Source organism: Lycium barbarum, chromosome 11 (genome assembly GCF_019175385.1).
Source record: "Lycium barbarum isolate Lr01 chromosome 11, ASM1917538v2, whole genome shotgun sequence".
NCBI classification, from domain to species: Eukaryota; Viridiplantae; Streptophyta; class Magnoliopsida; order Solanales; family Solanaceae; genus Lycium; species Lycium barbarum.
Window position 1 is genome coordinate 20,371,077 of NC_083347.1, and position 15,445 is coordinate 20,386,521.

The 15,445-nt window shown below is 34.2% G+C and overlaps 1 protein-coding gene across 1 annotated transcript; it reads left to right on the top strand.

Moving 5' to 3' along the window:
• Window positions 1–7,934: 7,934 nt before the first annotated feature.
• LOC132618615 (mitogen-activated protein kinase kinase kinase 18-like) lies at window positions 7,935–9,122 on the top strand. Its single transcript, XM_060333643.1, has one exon. The coding sequence runs from the start codon at window positions 8,011–8,013 to the stop codon at window positions 9,028–9,030; it is 1,020 nt and encodes a 339-aa protein (XP_060189626.1). The 5' UTR covers window positions 7,935–8,010; the 3' UTR covers window positions 9,031–9,122.
• Window positions 9,123–15,445: the final 6,323 nt, after the last annotated feature.

Genomic DNA, 15,445 nt, shown 5'->3' on the forward strand with positions numbered 1-15,445 from the left:
GTTTGGAAGAGGACAATGTTTTAACACTTAACACCACTGACACAAACTTAGCATAAGGAATAGTCCAGCTTGAAGGCCACCCTTGAGAGTTGAGACCGTATTAGCTGAGCAACAATATTGGGTTTCACAGTATCAATGAAATAATGTTAATGAGATCTTTGCAATCAGTTAAAAAGTGAGGCTAAAAGAAAACTTGGAGATTGTGACTACTACTGGTAAAAAGACTGAAATAAACTTTAAAATTTAGTGGTTTAAGGAATTTAGACATGGAAAAAGAAAAGAGCTTAAAGAAAGAGATAAAACCTAAGATAGAAAGTAGACGAAGAAAGATCCAACTAAATGGTATGTGGACATGATTTCTAGTGGCCATTTCTTGGTCCTTTTCAATAAGAATGAATTAGGCTCTACCACTTTACACTTCTCAAGTTTTGAAAGAATTGTTCTCCTATATATTGGCTCTAAATATCCTTTTGAAAGTCCATATGCATATAGATCTTCAAGAGGAACAACACAATCATTTTAATCATTCTATATCACCCAACCTTGCAAACTAAAGTGACAATAAAAGACGTCGAATGGGTTGAGTTGAATTTAGATGGATAAAAATGAACTGAGTTAAGATATGATTATGAGTTCCAAAACTTATTTAGCAATTCAATAAGATGGGCAACCTTAAATCATCCACTAACAAGTTCTTTTTTGTTAGAGTATTACATACATTGTACATTTGTCCGCTAACAACAAATATGATTCGACTCCACTATGAATGAGTGTAGATGATGTATTGTATGCATTAAACTACTTTGTCTACTATCACTGGATGTCTCCGTCTTTGATTTTTCATTTTTTTTTTTTAAATCATCAAAATGATAGTAAGAGTTTGCGCAAATTTTTCGAAGGAATCTGGAAGTGGCACATGATAAACAGAGTATCTAGCTGTATCACTACCCAGGGAGTGTCATGAGATGGATCGAATTCTCCACTCTTAACTTCAGATATCGGATTCAAGCCCTCGAATGGAGTAACCTCTGATAGATAGCGTTTTTCTACGTATATATAATAGATGTTGAAACTCCTAGACTTCTTCATGTATTTACTTTTTTATATTTTTTAACTCCCTTAATGAAAATCTTGGCTCCGTCACCGGCCGGCTCTAACAAACCCTTCACACAAGGCATAAGAATCTGAATCTTTTCTGATTTCATAATTTAAAGAAGAAAAGAAAAAACTCCGACAACTACAACATAGTAAAGGACAACGTGAAAGCAGCACAACATCCACTTGTACGACAGCTGCTTCTTCACATTGAATTGGAGGCTAACCAACTCATCTCAATTATCTTGTTCCCTATTTCCCATCTCCCTAAATCTAGCATCTCCAGTAAGTTGACATGTCTACAATGTCACTTTCCACGACCACAATGTTTAGATATGCTTAATTACTACCAAGTGTTGTCAACAATTGGTTTAGGCACCTAACCTAATGCGCAGTTATACCACTTACACGTTCATAAAAATTGGAAGTTGGAATTAAACCTTACTTTAAATTTAATAACATCATCTTGTGATTGGGCAAAAGATATACCCTCACTTTGATACTTCAAAATATATACATCATTGTTCATGAATTGGCCAAAAGTGGTAACCTCAGTACCTTGTTTTATCAACTGCCACCCTCTTTTTTCTTTTTTCTTTTTCTGATCTTTCCTTCTTGCAAGAGGCTGGCCAAGGCTATATATATGCTGGATATTGAAAACATCGCAAATCCAATGGTAAAGAATTCACTTTCAATCCAAAGAATATAAAGGACTGAAAGTTAGGTGACATATGAAACCCCTGTCACTCAATGAATGATATCTCCTTGACCCAACAAGAAAAGAATTAAGGAGATTAACCTATTCAAATTAAAGTGCTTAAACTGATATTTTAAAAGAAAGAAAAGGTATCCACATGACTTGAGCTTAAACAGCCTCTCATAACCATCAACTTCCCACAATCCACGCCTCCATACATGGGAGAGCATGGCATGGTTAATGGAGTACGATTCATTAAATAATTTAGTACATTTATATATAATATATGATTGTTAATTTAAATGCTAATTTTTAAAAACTGGGACTGCGTCATACGGCATGAGGCCTACGTGATGAGGCAATCTTTTGATTTTGGCGGTTACTTTACAACTAATTAAACCCCGCCTATTTTGTCACTAAATGGTTCAAATGTTTTTTCAAAGAGTCAAACTCCTTTCCCTTTGGTGAAATTTTTAAATTTAACGTCTCCTTAAAGTTAAACCACCACTGGGTTGGGCATTTTACACTTTTGCAAGTCAATTTACTTGGTAAATAATCTTTATCAAAGTTATATTGTTTATCATCTTTCAGTCAATGCCGAGTTTTATCATGTTGCGAGTTTAAATCACATTGATCTCCTGATTATTGTTATCCAACTAAACATTTTTAATTTAGTTTAAGTTATATCCGTTGTTATTTAAAAAAAAATGATAATATCATGTCATTTAAATGGTATGTACTAACTACGTGAAAAAAAATTACATTTCGAAGTCCGATATAAAAGAGATATACATATATTGGTATTAAAACTGTGCGTGCCTTAATAATATGCACACCATATGCACAAGACGTTTCGTGGAGTATTCAAGTAAAGGGTTGTTAATATAAAGATACCTTGAAATTGTTTGTGCCATCTAATTAAAGTATGCGTACACCATATGTAAATGACATTTTCGTAATATATAATATAATGATGCTTTGCATCTCATAGAAGAAAAAAATATACTAAAACAATAAACATATGAAAAGAAAAGGAAGTCGTTGAAGTCTTGAAGACACATTTTAAATAAGTAACCCGTAATCAGGGGTGGATCTAGTAAGGCGGGTAGGGATGCCACGCCACCCGCACACCTCGAGCAAAACCTTGTATATATATATGAGTATATATGGGAAATAGTATAAATATGTAAAATAACACCTTGACTAACAAATTGTTGTTTGATGCCACTGTGAAGGGCTGAAAGTTGTGCCCACAGCACCTGGGATCAAATCCAACTTGCACCAATTTTTTTTTAAAGACTTATCTTTTCTAAGAAGCTTACAGAAGATTCGGTCTCCTTTTTTCTTATTTTCTTTTTCTATTTTGCTTCTTCTTTACTTTATTTTTCTTGTTTCTTCTTTTCTTTTTATTTACTTGCTGCTGGTTTTTTTCCCCCTTAATGAGTCACATTGACTTTTTAAAATTTTATACATCCTTGCTTCTATTTATAGTTCATAGTGTTTATTAATTTTTTATTTTGATATCTAAATGTGCATCTAAGTTGAGTTCTAGTTCTAGTTGATTAGTCTTGAGTTAGCTGATAGCTTCAAAACATAACTCTCAATTATAAATGAATAATATATTTTTGTTGATATTAGTAATACTATTGAATTTTTATGCTTTGTTTAAAATTATCATAATTATTAAATTATTTCGTTTAATCGATGTCTATATAAATCGAAAAGATGAATAACCCGAATTGCGGCAGTAGAAAAAATAAGGGAAAAGGGCCTGATTTACCCCTCTACTTTGGGAAAAGGTTCATATTTACCCCTCGTTATACTATCAGCCCATTTATACCCCTACCGTTACAATAGTTGAAACATTTGCCCCTATTTTTAACCCCCTGTCCCTGATAGTATAACGGGGGGTAAATATGAACCTTTTCCCAAAGTAGAGGGGTAAATCAGACCCTTTTCCCTTTGATTGCCGATTCTTCTATTTTTAGATAACGTTGCAGGTTTCCTAACTAGTTCTGATTTGCTAAAAGAACAATATACACAATAATTTTATGCAAAAGTAAGACATTGCTTCATCCAAAAGAAGGTTTTACAATGGACATATTATAACAACAATTTATCCAAACGAGGGCATTACATTACATTCATCCAATTTGAGGAAAGAAGTAGCCAAATTGGAGGCTATAAGTCATTCTTAAGTGATTAAAGTGTCAACTTTGGAAGATAAAGTAACAAAGATGTGGATGGTAATTATAGTTTCATTGGCACTTTTCGTGGGTTTCATTACAGCTCCAATGATGAAGTGATTGCCCTTACGAGACTAGTATTTATGTTTTTGGTGTAACTTGAAAAATATTACCATGAAGTTGTTTTAAATGCCTTTGTTTGGATGAATGTAATGTAATGCCCTCGTTTGGATAAATTGTTATTATAATATGTCCATTGTAAAACCTTCTTTTGGATGAAACAATGTCTTACTTTTGCATAAAATTATTGTGTATATTGTTCTTTTAGCAAATCAGAACTAGTTAGGAAACCTGCAACGTTATCTAAAAATAGAAGAATCAGCAATCAAAGGGAAAAGGGCCTGATTAATCCCTCTACTTTGGGAAAAGGTTCATATTTACCCCCCGTTATACTATCAGGGACAAGGGGTTAAAAATAGGGACAAATGTTTCAACTATTGTAACAGTAGGGGTATAAATGGGCTGATAGTATAACGGGGGTAAATATGAACCTTTTCCCAAAGTAGAGGGGTAAATCAGGCCCTTTTCCCAAAAAATAAATCAAGTTGAAATCCAAAATAGTGTGACAATCGGTTTGTCTATATAAACGGACGGAAGTTGCTTCGCTCCCCAACTCGTTTAAGTCAACTGATGCATTGGGTCATTCCCTTGTTTACGGAACTGGGTTATGGAACGTAGGGCTGGGCATTTTTACCGAAACCCGAAAAACCGGACCGAACCGAATTAATTCGGTTTTTCGGTGTTCGGGTTTTCGGGTTTTCGGTTCGGGTTCGGTTTCAATTTTCAAAAATTTCGGGATTCGGTTCGGTGTTCGGGGTTTAGTATTCGGGTTTTCGAGTTTTCGGTTTAAACCGAAATATTATATATCAGCCCAAAAATATTAAATAGTCCAAGCCCATGCCTATTAAATTTAAGCCCAAAAGAAAATAACCCAAGCCCACTTTTATTCTTTTGTATCAATATTTAATTATCAAACATAACGTATCCCTAATTTCACTGAGTTCTCAGTTCTCACTGTCTGCACTTCACTGTTCACAGCTCAACAGCGGCGGCGACTGCTCACTGTTCACAACAGCGGCGGCGACTGCTCTTCCAAGCTCGGCGGCGACTTCTCTTCCAAGTTCCGGCGGCGACAGAGTAAGTATTTCTCTCTCTCAGTTCTCCTAAGTCCTAATCCTTAGTCCGCACTTGTGGCGGCGAATTCTCTCTCTCACACTTTCCTAATCGACTTCATACCCGATCAAGGCTTCTGTGAGATAATATCGTGTTATTGTCGATGAGATAATTGTTTTAAATTATATATGGTGATAGATGAGTATATCTAAAAAAATTGTTGTATGTGCTGTTGAGATAGATTTCTGTAGTCAGTAGTGCGCTTATTTTGATGATGAAACGGTAAAGATTTGAGTAGATCTGTTAAGGATTGGAGGTTCTTGAGAAAATGAGGTTACTTTATTATTATTCTGGACTGTTCCAATTTTCCACTTTAGTTTCTTTTTGTAAAGACATTGCTATTAATTCTTTAATAAAATAGTCAGTGGGGACCAAAACCTACTGACCTTAATTTAAAAAAAAAATGCTTCTGTCTTTAAACAGATACTACATTAGACAAGGTTGTTGTTTTGATAGCTGCTGAGCCTTTCTAATCGTTCTGCTGGTGTGTTATGTTGGCTGAAACTTGAGTAAGTTTGGTGTTGTTCTTGCACTGAAATGACTGCATTTTGTTAAAAAATGAATGCTGAGTAACTGTGCTGCTGCTGCCACAGTTTCAGCAGCTGCAGCTGAAACTGTAGTGCTGAAAGTCTGCATTGAAAACACCGAATTGAAAAAACCGAAACCGAACCGAACAAAACTTCAAAAAACCGAAACCGAAAGAACCGAACCGAACTAGTTTGGTTCGGTGTTTGGTGTCCACGTTCAAAACACCGAACCCGAAATAGCCGAACCGATGTATGAGAAAACCGAACCGAAGAACCGAACGCCCACCCCTAATGGAACGCGTCGAGAAAGCCGACGCTTCTGCCTTTCCACGAGTTAAAAATTGTAACAATAGAAATACTTGTAGCTAAGATGAATAACCCAAACCGAAGCTCAAAATAAATCAAGTCAAAGGCCAAAATAGTGATAATCGGTCGGTCTATATAAACTGGAAGGCTGAATAATTAGAATCGAAGCCCAAAATAGTGTGGCACCCGAAATCTCAAATTTCTGGATCCGCCTCTGCCCGTAATAGTTAAGAAGTCAGCATCTGATCATGGAAACTTGTGGGAAATTGTAGGTATCATTGGTACACTTTTCGCAAAACACTTTGCCACATTGAAAGATTTCCATACGCTTGATTTAGAAGCTACGGACCATTACTAAAAGGCAACTTTTAGTCACTGTTTTTTTGAAGGGTTTAAAACCTCTCAACGTATCCCATAGTATAGTATGATTCTTCCTTTAGCATAAAGACTACTCATGTTAGTTCTAGAAGGTGATTATCTTGTATTTTGAAATAGCGTAATCTCATTAAAAGCAATTAGATTATCATCATGCCATTACCAACATTTAATTCCTCTTCAGTAAAAGCTTATATGTGCTGAGTGTTTATATCAAATATATAACATGTTTTTGCACACACGCTTATTTTATTTTAACCATGGTTAATTAATAAATGAATATATTCACTTATAAATTACTTAAGCAATAATAAATTGAATTAACTTAGTGTAAACACTTGGCGGGAATAAGTGTAAACACTTGGCGGGAATAAGTGTATACCATTCGGGTTGCTCAATTGCCTTTCTTGTCTTCATTTCACTTAATTGACTATTTAAATTTTGTTTTTTTATCCACCAAAGGATGTGGTGCAGCTGATGGGGTTGCTCTTTCCTTAATCAGAAGTCTCGGGTTTGAGCCCTGAGTATGGAAAAATCCTTGGTAGGAAGCACTTCCCCTGAATGGGGCCCTATTCCACGCGAATCCAAATATAGTCGGGCTCCAATACGAGTACCGAACACCGGGTGGAAAAAAAAACAAGATAGTCACTTTTAATCTTGAGAATACTTAATTTTCCAAGAATAGACAAAAAAAAAAAAAAAAAAAATGTCAATTGAGTGAAATAAAGACAAGAAAGGACCCATTTGATAGTAATCCTTGAAGCGTATTTCCAATTCTTGTTATTTCCCTAAAGTCCTTGTAGACTTCCCGAAACTATGGTTTGCCAAAAAAAATTCGATTGACTTCATGTTTGTCCAATTATTGTAATTTAAAATTTATTGTCAATTTTGTGGATAAACACGTAAAAATGGTTATACAGTGTAAATTTTGTGGATAAACACGTACAAATGCTTACCAAAAAAGCGGAATATTCTCAAGAACTTAGTAGGAAGATTTGTTGGTTCTTCAACCAACTCTCTTGAAAAGATACTCATTTATTAACATCTTCCCTAACCCCTACGGTTAAACTTCAAAAGTGGTTATACACCCATACAAACAACCCAATCTACCACCCATCCAACTTATCCAAACAATATAAATTGAAACACATCAAATTGATATGCACTTCTTTACTGCCGTATTTTTGCACGTGGCCACAACCCAATCTAACCCCATCCAACTTATTTCAATCATTATATTATAAATTGAAAAATTAAACACATCAAAAATTCAATTTGATATGCACTTCTTTCAACTGCCATATTTTGCCACATGGCAGCAAACCAAGTGGCCAAGTAATTGTAGTCCTCCAGCCTACTCAAGCTTCCGTATGGTCACATCCATTTCGCCACGTTGTAATTTCCGTTAAATCATTATTCAAACTCTGTGGTAACGGAAAAACAGAGTCCACCTAAGCTCTACCCAACTAATTTGGAGTTTTTGACATTCACCTTATTATATATATACCTCTGTTGCAGCTTCTAATAACCAAAAAACCACGACACTTTCAAAAAATCTTAAACTTCTAATAAATCTTCTTTCTTCTATAAAATGGATTGGACCAGAGGCCATACTATAGGCCACGGCTCCTCCGCCGCGGTATCCGTTGCCAAGTCACGTTGGTCCGATGATGTTTTCGCTGTGAAGTCAGTAGAGCTATCTCAGTCGCAATTCTTACAAAAGGAGCAGAAAATTCTGTCCCAATTATGGTCCCCCTATATAGTTACCTACAAGGGGTACGATGTTACAAAAGAGAATGACAAATTCATGTTTAACCTTATGATGGAGTACATGTCTGACGGCACACTTACAGATGAAATTCAGAAACAGGGTGGTCGGATCAAGGAGCAGTTGATTGGGTATTACACGAAGCAAATTCTACAAGGACTAGAATATATACATTCAAAGGGCATAGCACACTGTGACATTAAGGGACGGAACATTTTGTTAGGTAAAACCGGTGCCAAACTTGCCGACTTTGGTTGTGCTAAGTGGATTGATCCGGCTGAGAGGGACGGTGGCGCAGAGCCAATTGGTGGAACGCCGATGTACATGGCACCAGAGGTGGCGCGTGGGGAAGAACAAGGGTGTCCTGCTGATATTTGGGCATTGGGATGTACTATTATTGAAATGGCCGCTGGTGGATCACCATGGACTAATGTGACTAATCCAGCTTCATTGCTTTACAGAATTGCATTTTCAGGGCAATCCCCTGAAATTCCAAAGTTGCTGTCTTTACAAGCAAAAGATTTCTTAAGCAAATGCTTGAGAAGAGATTCAAGAGAAAGATGGACAGTTAAAGAGCTCTTCAAACATCCATTTCTTGAGGAATCCAATTTGAATACTATGGCAAATCAAGATTTTGTGACAAGCTCCCCGACAAGTATTCTTGATCAAGATATTTGGAGCTCAGTCGAGGAATCAGAAACCATGGATTGTTCAATACAAAGAGTTAGCTCGATAGGTTCTCCTCTGCAAAGGGTAAGAGAATTGGGTTTGAATTCAGGAGAATTGAATTGGAGATGGGATGATGAACAGAGATGGATAACAGTTAGAAGAAGAAATGATTAATTCACGGAACAATGACTCTTGCTGTAAATTTTGTACTATACAACAGTGTACAGATCCATTAACCAATTAAATTTTTCTGTTTTCTCTTTCCACCTGTCGAAAATTTTTTGTCTTCAAACTTTTAAGTACCATTTGTCAGTTAGCTAAAGTTTGTAAGAGGAGAACTTGTTTACACCTAACACCACATGACACAAAATTAGCATAAGGATTAGTCCCGCCAAGTCGAAGGCCACACTTGAGACCTTATTAACTGAGCAATGGTATTCTGGGCTTCATAGTATAATGTGTGGGCTTCATAGTGACCAGGCCACCACAGGTAAAAGATTGAAGTGAACTTTGAAATTTAGTCGTTTAGTTAATTTAGACATGGAAAAGAAAAAGAGAGCAGTAAAACCTAAGATAAAAAGTGGACAGAGAAGATGCAACAAAATGGTAGGTGGACATGATTTCTAGTGACCATTTATTGGTCCTTTATAATAAGAATGAATTAGACCCTACTCCTTTATAGATTACACTTTTCAAGTTTATAAGAAATTGTTCTCGTGTTGGCTCTAAATTACCCTTAAAATAAAACAGAGAGAATTCCGAACACCACCCTAAACCTAAGTATACTGTTTTAAAAATTCATATGCCTATCTTCAAGAGGAACAACACAATCATTTTATTAGCCCCCTTTCTTTTCCTGGTCCGGCCGCCTTTTTAATTAATCAGTCTATATCACCAACCCTTTAAGCTCAAGTGACAACATAAGGATAGTAAATACCTGACCCTAGAGCTCCAATTGGATAGGGGCTAGGGGTGTGAAATAGAATATTCGGATCGGGTTGAATTTGGAGGATTGAAAATGGACTGAGTTAATAAATGAAGGAATTATTAATTTCTATAGGTTACTTGGTTTAGAATGTGTTAAAATGATTGTTAAATTGGGACAACTTTTTTTAATTAAAGTGATTGTTAATTTGGGACAAAAAGAATATTTTATTAAGATAACAACTAGTGTAATCTATCTAGTTAGTAACAGTAAACGGGGCAACCTATCATCCACTAACAAGTTTTTTTATTAGAGCATTACATACATTGTAAGTTTGTCCAGTAACAGCAAGTGTGGTCCGACTCCCACTATACATGAGTGTAAATGATCCAACAAGTAATAAGAAGTGTTTAGCTGTCCCGTGTCTCTCCCAAAGCCACCATATTTAATGCAAACAATTTTCATATTAATGGAAGGGAGAAAAGGCCAGCTGGCTCCAACAAATCCTTACAAGGCATAAGAATGTGAATCTTTTTTTATCTCATAAAAAAGAAATTCAAGAAAAAGATTATGCCATCTCCTACAAGACAATTACAACATATTAAAGGGCAACGTGAAAGAAACAAAACATCCACCTGTAGTCAATTGGCAGGCTAACCAGCTCATCTCAATTATCTTGTTCTCCATTTCTCATCTACCAATGTTTAGACATGCTTACTACCAAGTGTTGTGAACTTGGTTTTAGGGACCTACGGTTTCCAAATGCCCTTACACTACTTATACGTACATAAATATTGAAAGTTGAATCATATCTAACTTTAAAATTAATAACATCTTGTGATTGGGCATAAGTTATACCATCACTTTGGTACTTTAATGGTATCCCCTCCCTCCCAAAATAAGTATAGTTTTAGCATTAAAAAATTGTTCTAAAATAATTATCGCTTTAGGAATTCAAGACAATAATTAATAATTGTTTCCAACATACCCTTATATTAAAGAATTATTTCTTCTTATTTTTCTTAATGAACGTGAAAAGAGCGAAAACAACATTTATTTTTTAATGGAGTATAACAGTGCCAATTATTGATACTAGACAATAGGTTTTCACAATAAAAACTCGAAAATCCAGGGGAAAATGAGGGATATTGTAGGTTTTTTCAAAAAAATCAACTGTCAAAAGGTTATCTCTTTTTAGTTTTGTGATCTTTTCTTTCCTGCAAGAGTCCGGCGAAGTTTTTTCGAACTTTAATTTTAAAGACGGTGCAATGTGTCACAAGTCTATATGCTGGATATTGATATCATCGCAAATCTAATGCTAGAGGATTCACCTTCGTCCCAAAAATGGACTATTAATTACGTAATATATTAAACATGGTCGCTCACCAATGATTTTGCCCTGACCCAACTTTCCACATCAAGAAAAAGATTAAGGAGATCAAACCATTCAAATTAAAGTGGTTAAATTTGCATTCAAAAGAAAAGGAGGGATCCACGTGACTTGAGCTTAAACAACCACTCATAATCATCAGCAAACTCACAAGCCACGCCTACATACATGGGAGAGCATGGCATGACAATGGAGAACCATTCATTTAATAATTAATGGTAGTTGAATTAATATATATTCTAATATCTGCTTGGTAGATTTAAATGTTACTAGATGGCATATGGCCGTGCTGCGCATAGGCTCAACACTTTGAATTATAGGGTATCTATGTGTATGTAGTTGTGTTTGGGTAGTGATAATATATACTCCCTCTGTTTCAATTTGTTTGAACCTATTTCCTTTTTAGTCCGTGCCAAAATGAATGACCTCTTTCCTAATTTGGAAACAAATTCACTTTATGAATGATTTACAGCCACACAAATTTTCAAGGCTTATTTTGAACCACAAGTTTCAAAAGTCTTCCCTCTTTCTTAAATGTCGTGCCCAGTCAAATGGGTTCATATAAATTGAAACGGAGGGAGTATATTTTATATTGCTAATAAACATATATAAGTTTGCACTGTTTTTATGCGCACACACTATGTTCAAAACACGATTAATATAACATTATAATTTGTGCTCCGTATCCAAAACTTTATTATATTAGTGTTAATTTATTAATACTTTTTAAAAGAGAAGACTTGTTTAAAAGGAAACTATTTTCCTCTCTTTGAGACAAAACAATAGCAATATTTAAGCATCAGTTGATACTTTGAATTTTAATTCGATTAATTTAAAGGTGTAAAATATTCTATTGTTAATGTATATAGATTCAATACTTATTATTTTTTTATCAAATTTTGATTTGGATAATTCTAATTCAAATTATTAAATTAATTTTACATGTTTAAAACGAAACAAAGTAGAAATTTGATTTTCTATTTAAACGAAGAACTAGTATTTTTTAATTTTTTGTGAATATTCTTGGTTTAGATCATTTTACTTGTCATGTTGTCTTTTGCACGTTTTTTTAAGGAAACATCAATTAGAATTATAATTTGACTAATTTACCTTATTTATTATTTGATCTATTTAATATTATTTTTTCTTTTACGACATTAATCTCTTTTCACATTTATTAGAGTAAGAATAAAAATAAAAAAATAATTAAATTCTACCTTATTTTAAAATATAAATATTTTAAGTATATTTATTTTAGTAAACATAACAAATAAATGCATGGCGGAATAGCAAATGCAAAAGTTAAATATCTAGCGTAGATCACAGGCTAATATAAGAAAAGAAAAGAAAAGAAATTGTATGGTTTAGTTACTTAACCTTTTGAAGAAAAGCAATAATATGGGGTCCACGTTTTTTGCTGTACAATAATTTCATTTGCTCCCACTAATGGGTTGATATACATGTGGCAATGAATCCATCATTATTGACTTAATGGGGATACTTTGGGAATTACATGAATATTGTTTGATTTTTTAATATGGGGTGCACATTTTGATTTTTTATTTTTTTATATTGCTTGTTTTTTTAATATAAGGTCTATTTTATTTTATTTTTGATATTGCTTGATTTTTTTAATATGGGGTCCATTTTTTTTTTTTTTGGTTTTTTGACATGAGTTTGGAGGTGGTGGGCTCCACACTTTTTTTTTTTTTAACATGAGTTGGAGGTGGATGACAGAACCAACCCCAACTCATGCTTCTAATATAGTAAAAATAAAGATCGTTTATATTTCGTCTTCTTGATGTTATTCCTCATTATTGGTGTGAGACGTATGTGTCTTTAAATCTTTTGGTTTGACTTCTTTAGCAGTTTTTGTATTCAATTTAAATCGTTATTTCTTTTTTCTCGAACTTCTCTTCTTTACATTTTCTCTAAGCGTACCTTTACCAATTTCTGAACTTATTATCATTATTTAAATATCCTTTTTTTTGTTGCAATTGTCTCCTACTTCTTCACGTGGACCTCACTTTAATTGTTTTTCATAGCAATTGTCACATAATTCTTCACGTGGACCCCACCTTTTTTTTTGCAATTATCTCCTAATTCTTTATGCGAATCTCACCTTAATTTTTTTAATCTCTGTTATTATAGAAGAGTGGGTCTCACCTTAAATTTGGTTTTCTTTTTTATTTCTACTATTATAGAAGATTGAGCCCACCTTAATTTTTTTTTTAATTTTTTTTTCTCTACTATTATAAAAGAGTAGGTCCACCTTTTTTTTTTTTTTGAAATGAGTGACTGACAACCAAATTGTATAGAAACTCATGTTTCTACACAGTAGATTTATTCAAAATTGGTCCTGCGTCATGCTGCATGAGGCCCAGTGGACGAGGCAATCTTTTGATTTTGGCTTTTTTACTTTACAGGGCAATTTGCACGATAGTCCCTCGTTGGGGGTGGTCTTTAATTTTTGTCCCTCAAATTGTTCGTCTTGAATTTTTATTCTTCGCGTAAAATACTCTGAGATTCTAGTTTTGAACCCCGATTTAGTCATAAAAATAAAATGAAAAACTTGCAAGGCGAGGCTTTGCAAAAAGTCTATCTTATGCAGCAGACTTTACTTAAGGCATAACTAAAAGTCTGCCTTTAGTTTTACCTTATAAGGCAAAAAGTCTGCCGTATTCAGGCAAACTTTTTGCAAAGCCTTGCATTGCGATTTTTTTATTTTTTTTGGACTGAGTTGGGATTCGAACCCAGAGCCTCGAGGTATTTTTAGCCACCTTTTTAAGCGAAGGAAAAAATGAAAGACCAGCAATATGAGGGCAAAAATTAAAGACCACCCCAAAAGAAAGGATAATCTGCGCAAAAAATTGCACGATTTCCCTTCATACGGAATGGTCTTTAATTTTTGTCCCTCAATTCGCTGGTCTTTAATTTTTGCCCTTCGCTTAAAAAGGTGGCCGAAAATAGCCTAAGGTTCTGAGTTTGAAATCCAGCAGAGTCAAAAATAATAATAATTTCGCAAGGCATAGGTTTCTATAAACCTATGTCTATTCGGGCGAAGTCACATAAAACATATGCCGGAAACGGCAGACTTTTCCTTAAAACATAACTAAAAGTCTGCCGAAGACGGCAGACTTTGTCTTATAAGGCAGACTTTTATATATGTCTTAAAGCAAAGTCTGCATCATAAAACAGACTTTTTGCAAAAGTTTTGTCTTGCATTTTTTTTTTTGATTTTTTTTTACCGAGGAGGTGCGAACCCAGAATCTCAGGATATTTTTGGCCTCCTTTTTAAGCGAAGGACAAAAATTAAAGATCACCAAAAGAAGGGCAATCCGCGGAAAAAAATGTACTTTGCAACTAAACCCCACCTATTTTGTCATTACATGTCAAATTCCTTTGGTGAAATTTGTTGCAACTTCTTTCACACGCTTTATCCCATTTTTAAAATTTAACTTTTCCTTAAAGTCAAACCACCATAGGGAACGGGTTTGTTACACTTTGCAACACAACTTTACTTGGTAAAATTTCTTTATCAAAGTTATAATATTTTAGTTAATGCCGAGTTTGTTAATATAACCCTCGGAAGCACAATCACTAAAGTTGGAGTATAGAACTTAAATAGATAATATTACAGTCCTATGAGATCGTTATTCAAATTATAAGGTCACGAGTTTAAATTACGATAGTCTCCGGACTCCTATTGTGCAATTGGACAATCTTTTTATTTACTTGCTAACTATGTAAAAACCCTACATGTTAAATCCGGATGAAGATATAATATACATTACTATATATAATTAGCGAGAATGTAATGAGTTTTGTCGTCCTTAGTTACTTCTCAATTTTCTTGTTGGGGATCTTGCTAACCAAATGGTTTGCACTTTCAATTTTGCCCTTGTATTTGATATTTATTGCATCATATGCCAAATTATTTTTCAACAAATCAAGACACTTCCAAATCTATTTTGATAATATATGGTCCCTCAAATTAACTTTTTTCAAGTGGATATGTATTTTTTCTATCCCATAATATTACCCCTACTTTATTTCTTTATTACTTTAATTGCCACATTGGGTAATACAAAATTCAGATCCTTTAAAATGCTTCCAAGGTTGTCCAAAATGATGACGTCATATCTAATAGAAACATTTGTGACAAAGATAAGAAAATACAATAATTTTAAAGAACTCATTTACTGTTGAAAAAGTATTCTGTAGATGATATTTTCACTTGGTAAATTTAAAATTACTGTTAAATTTCTCATGCT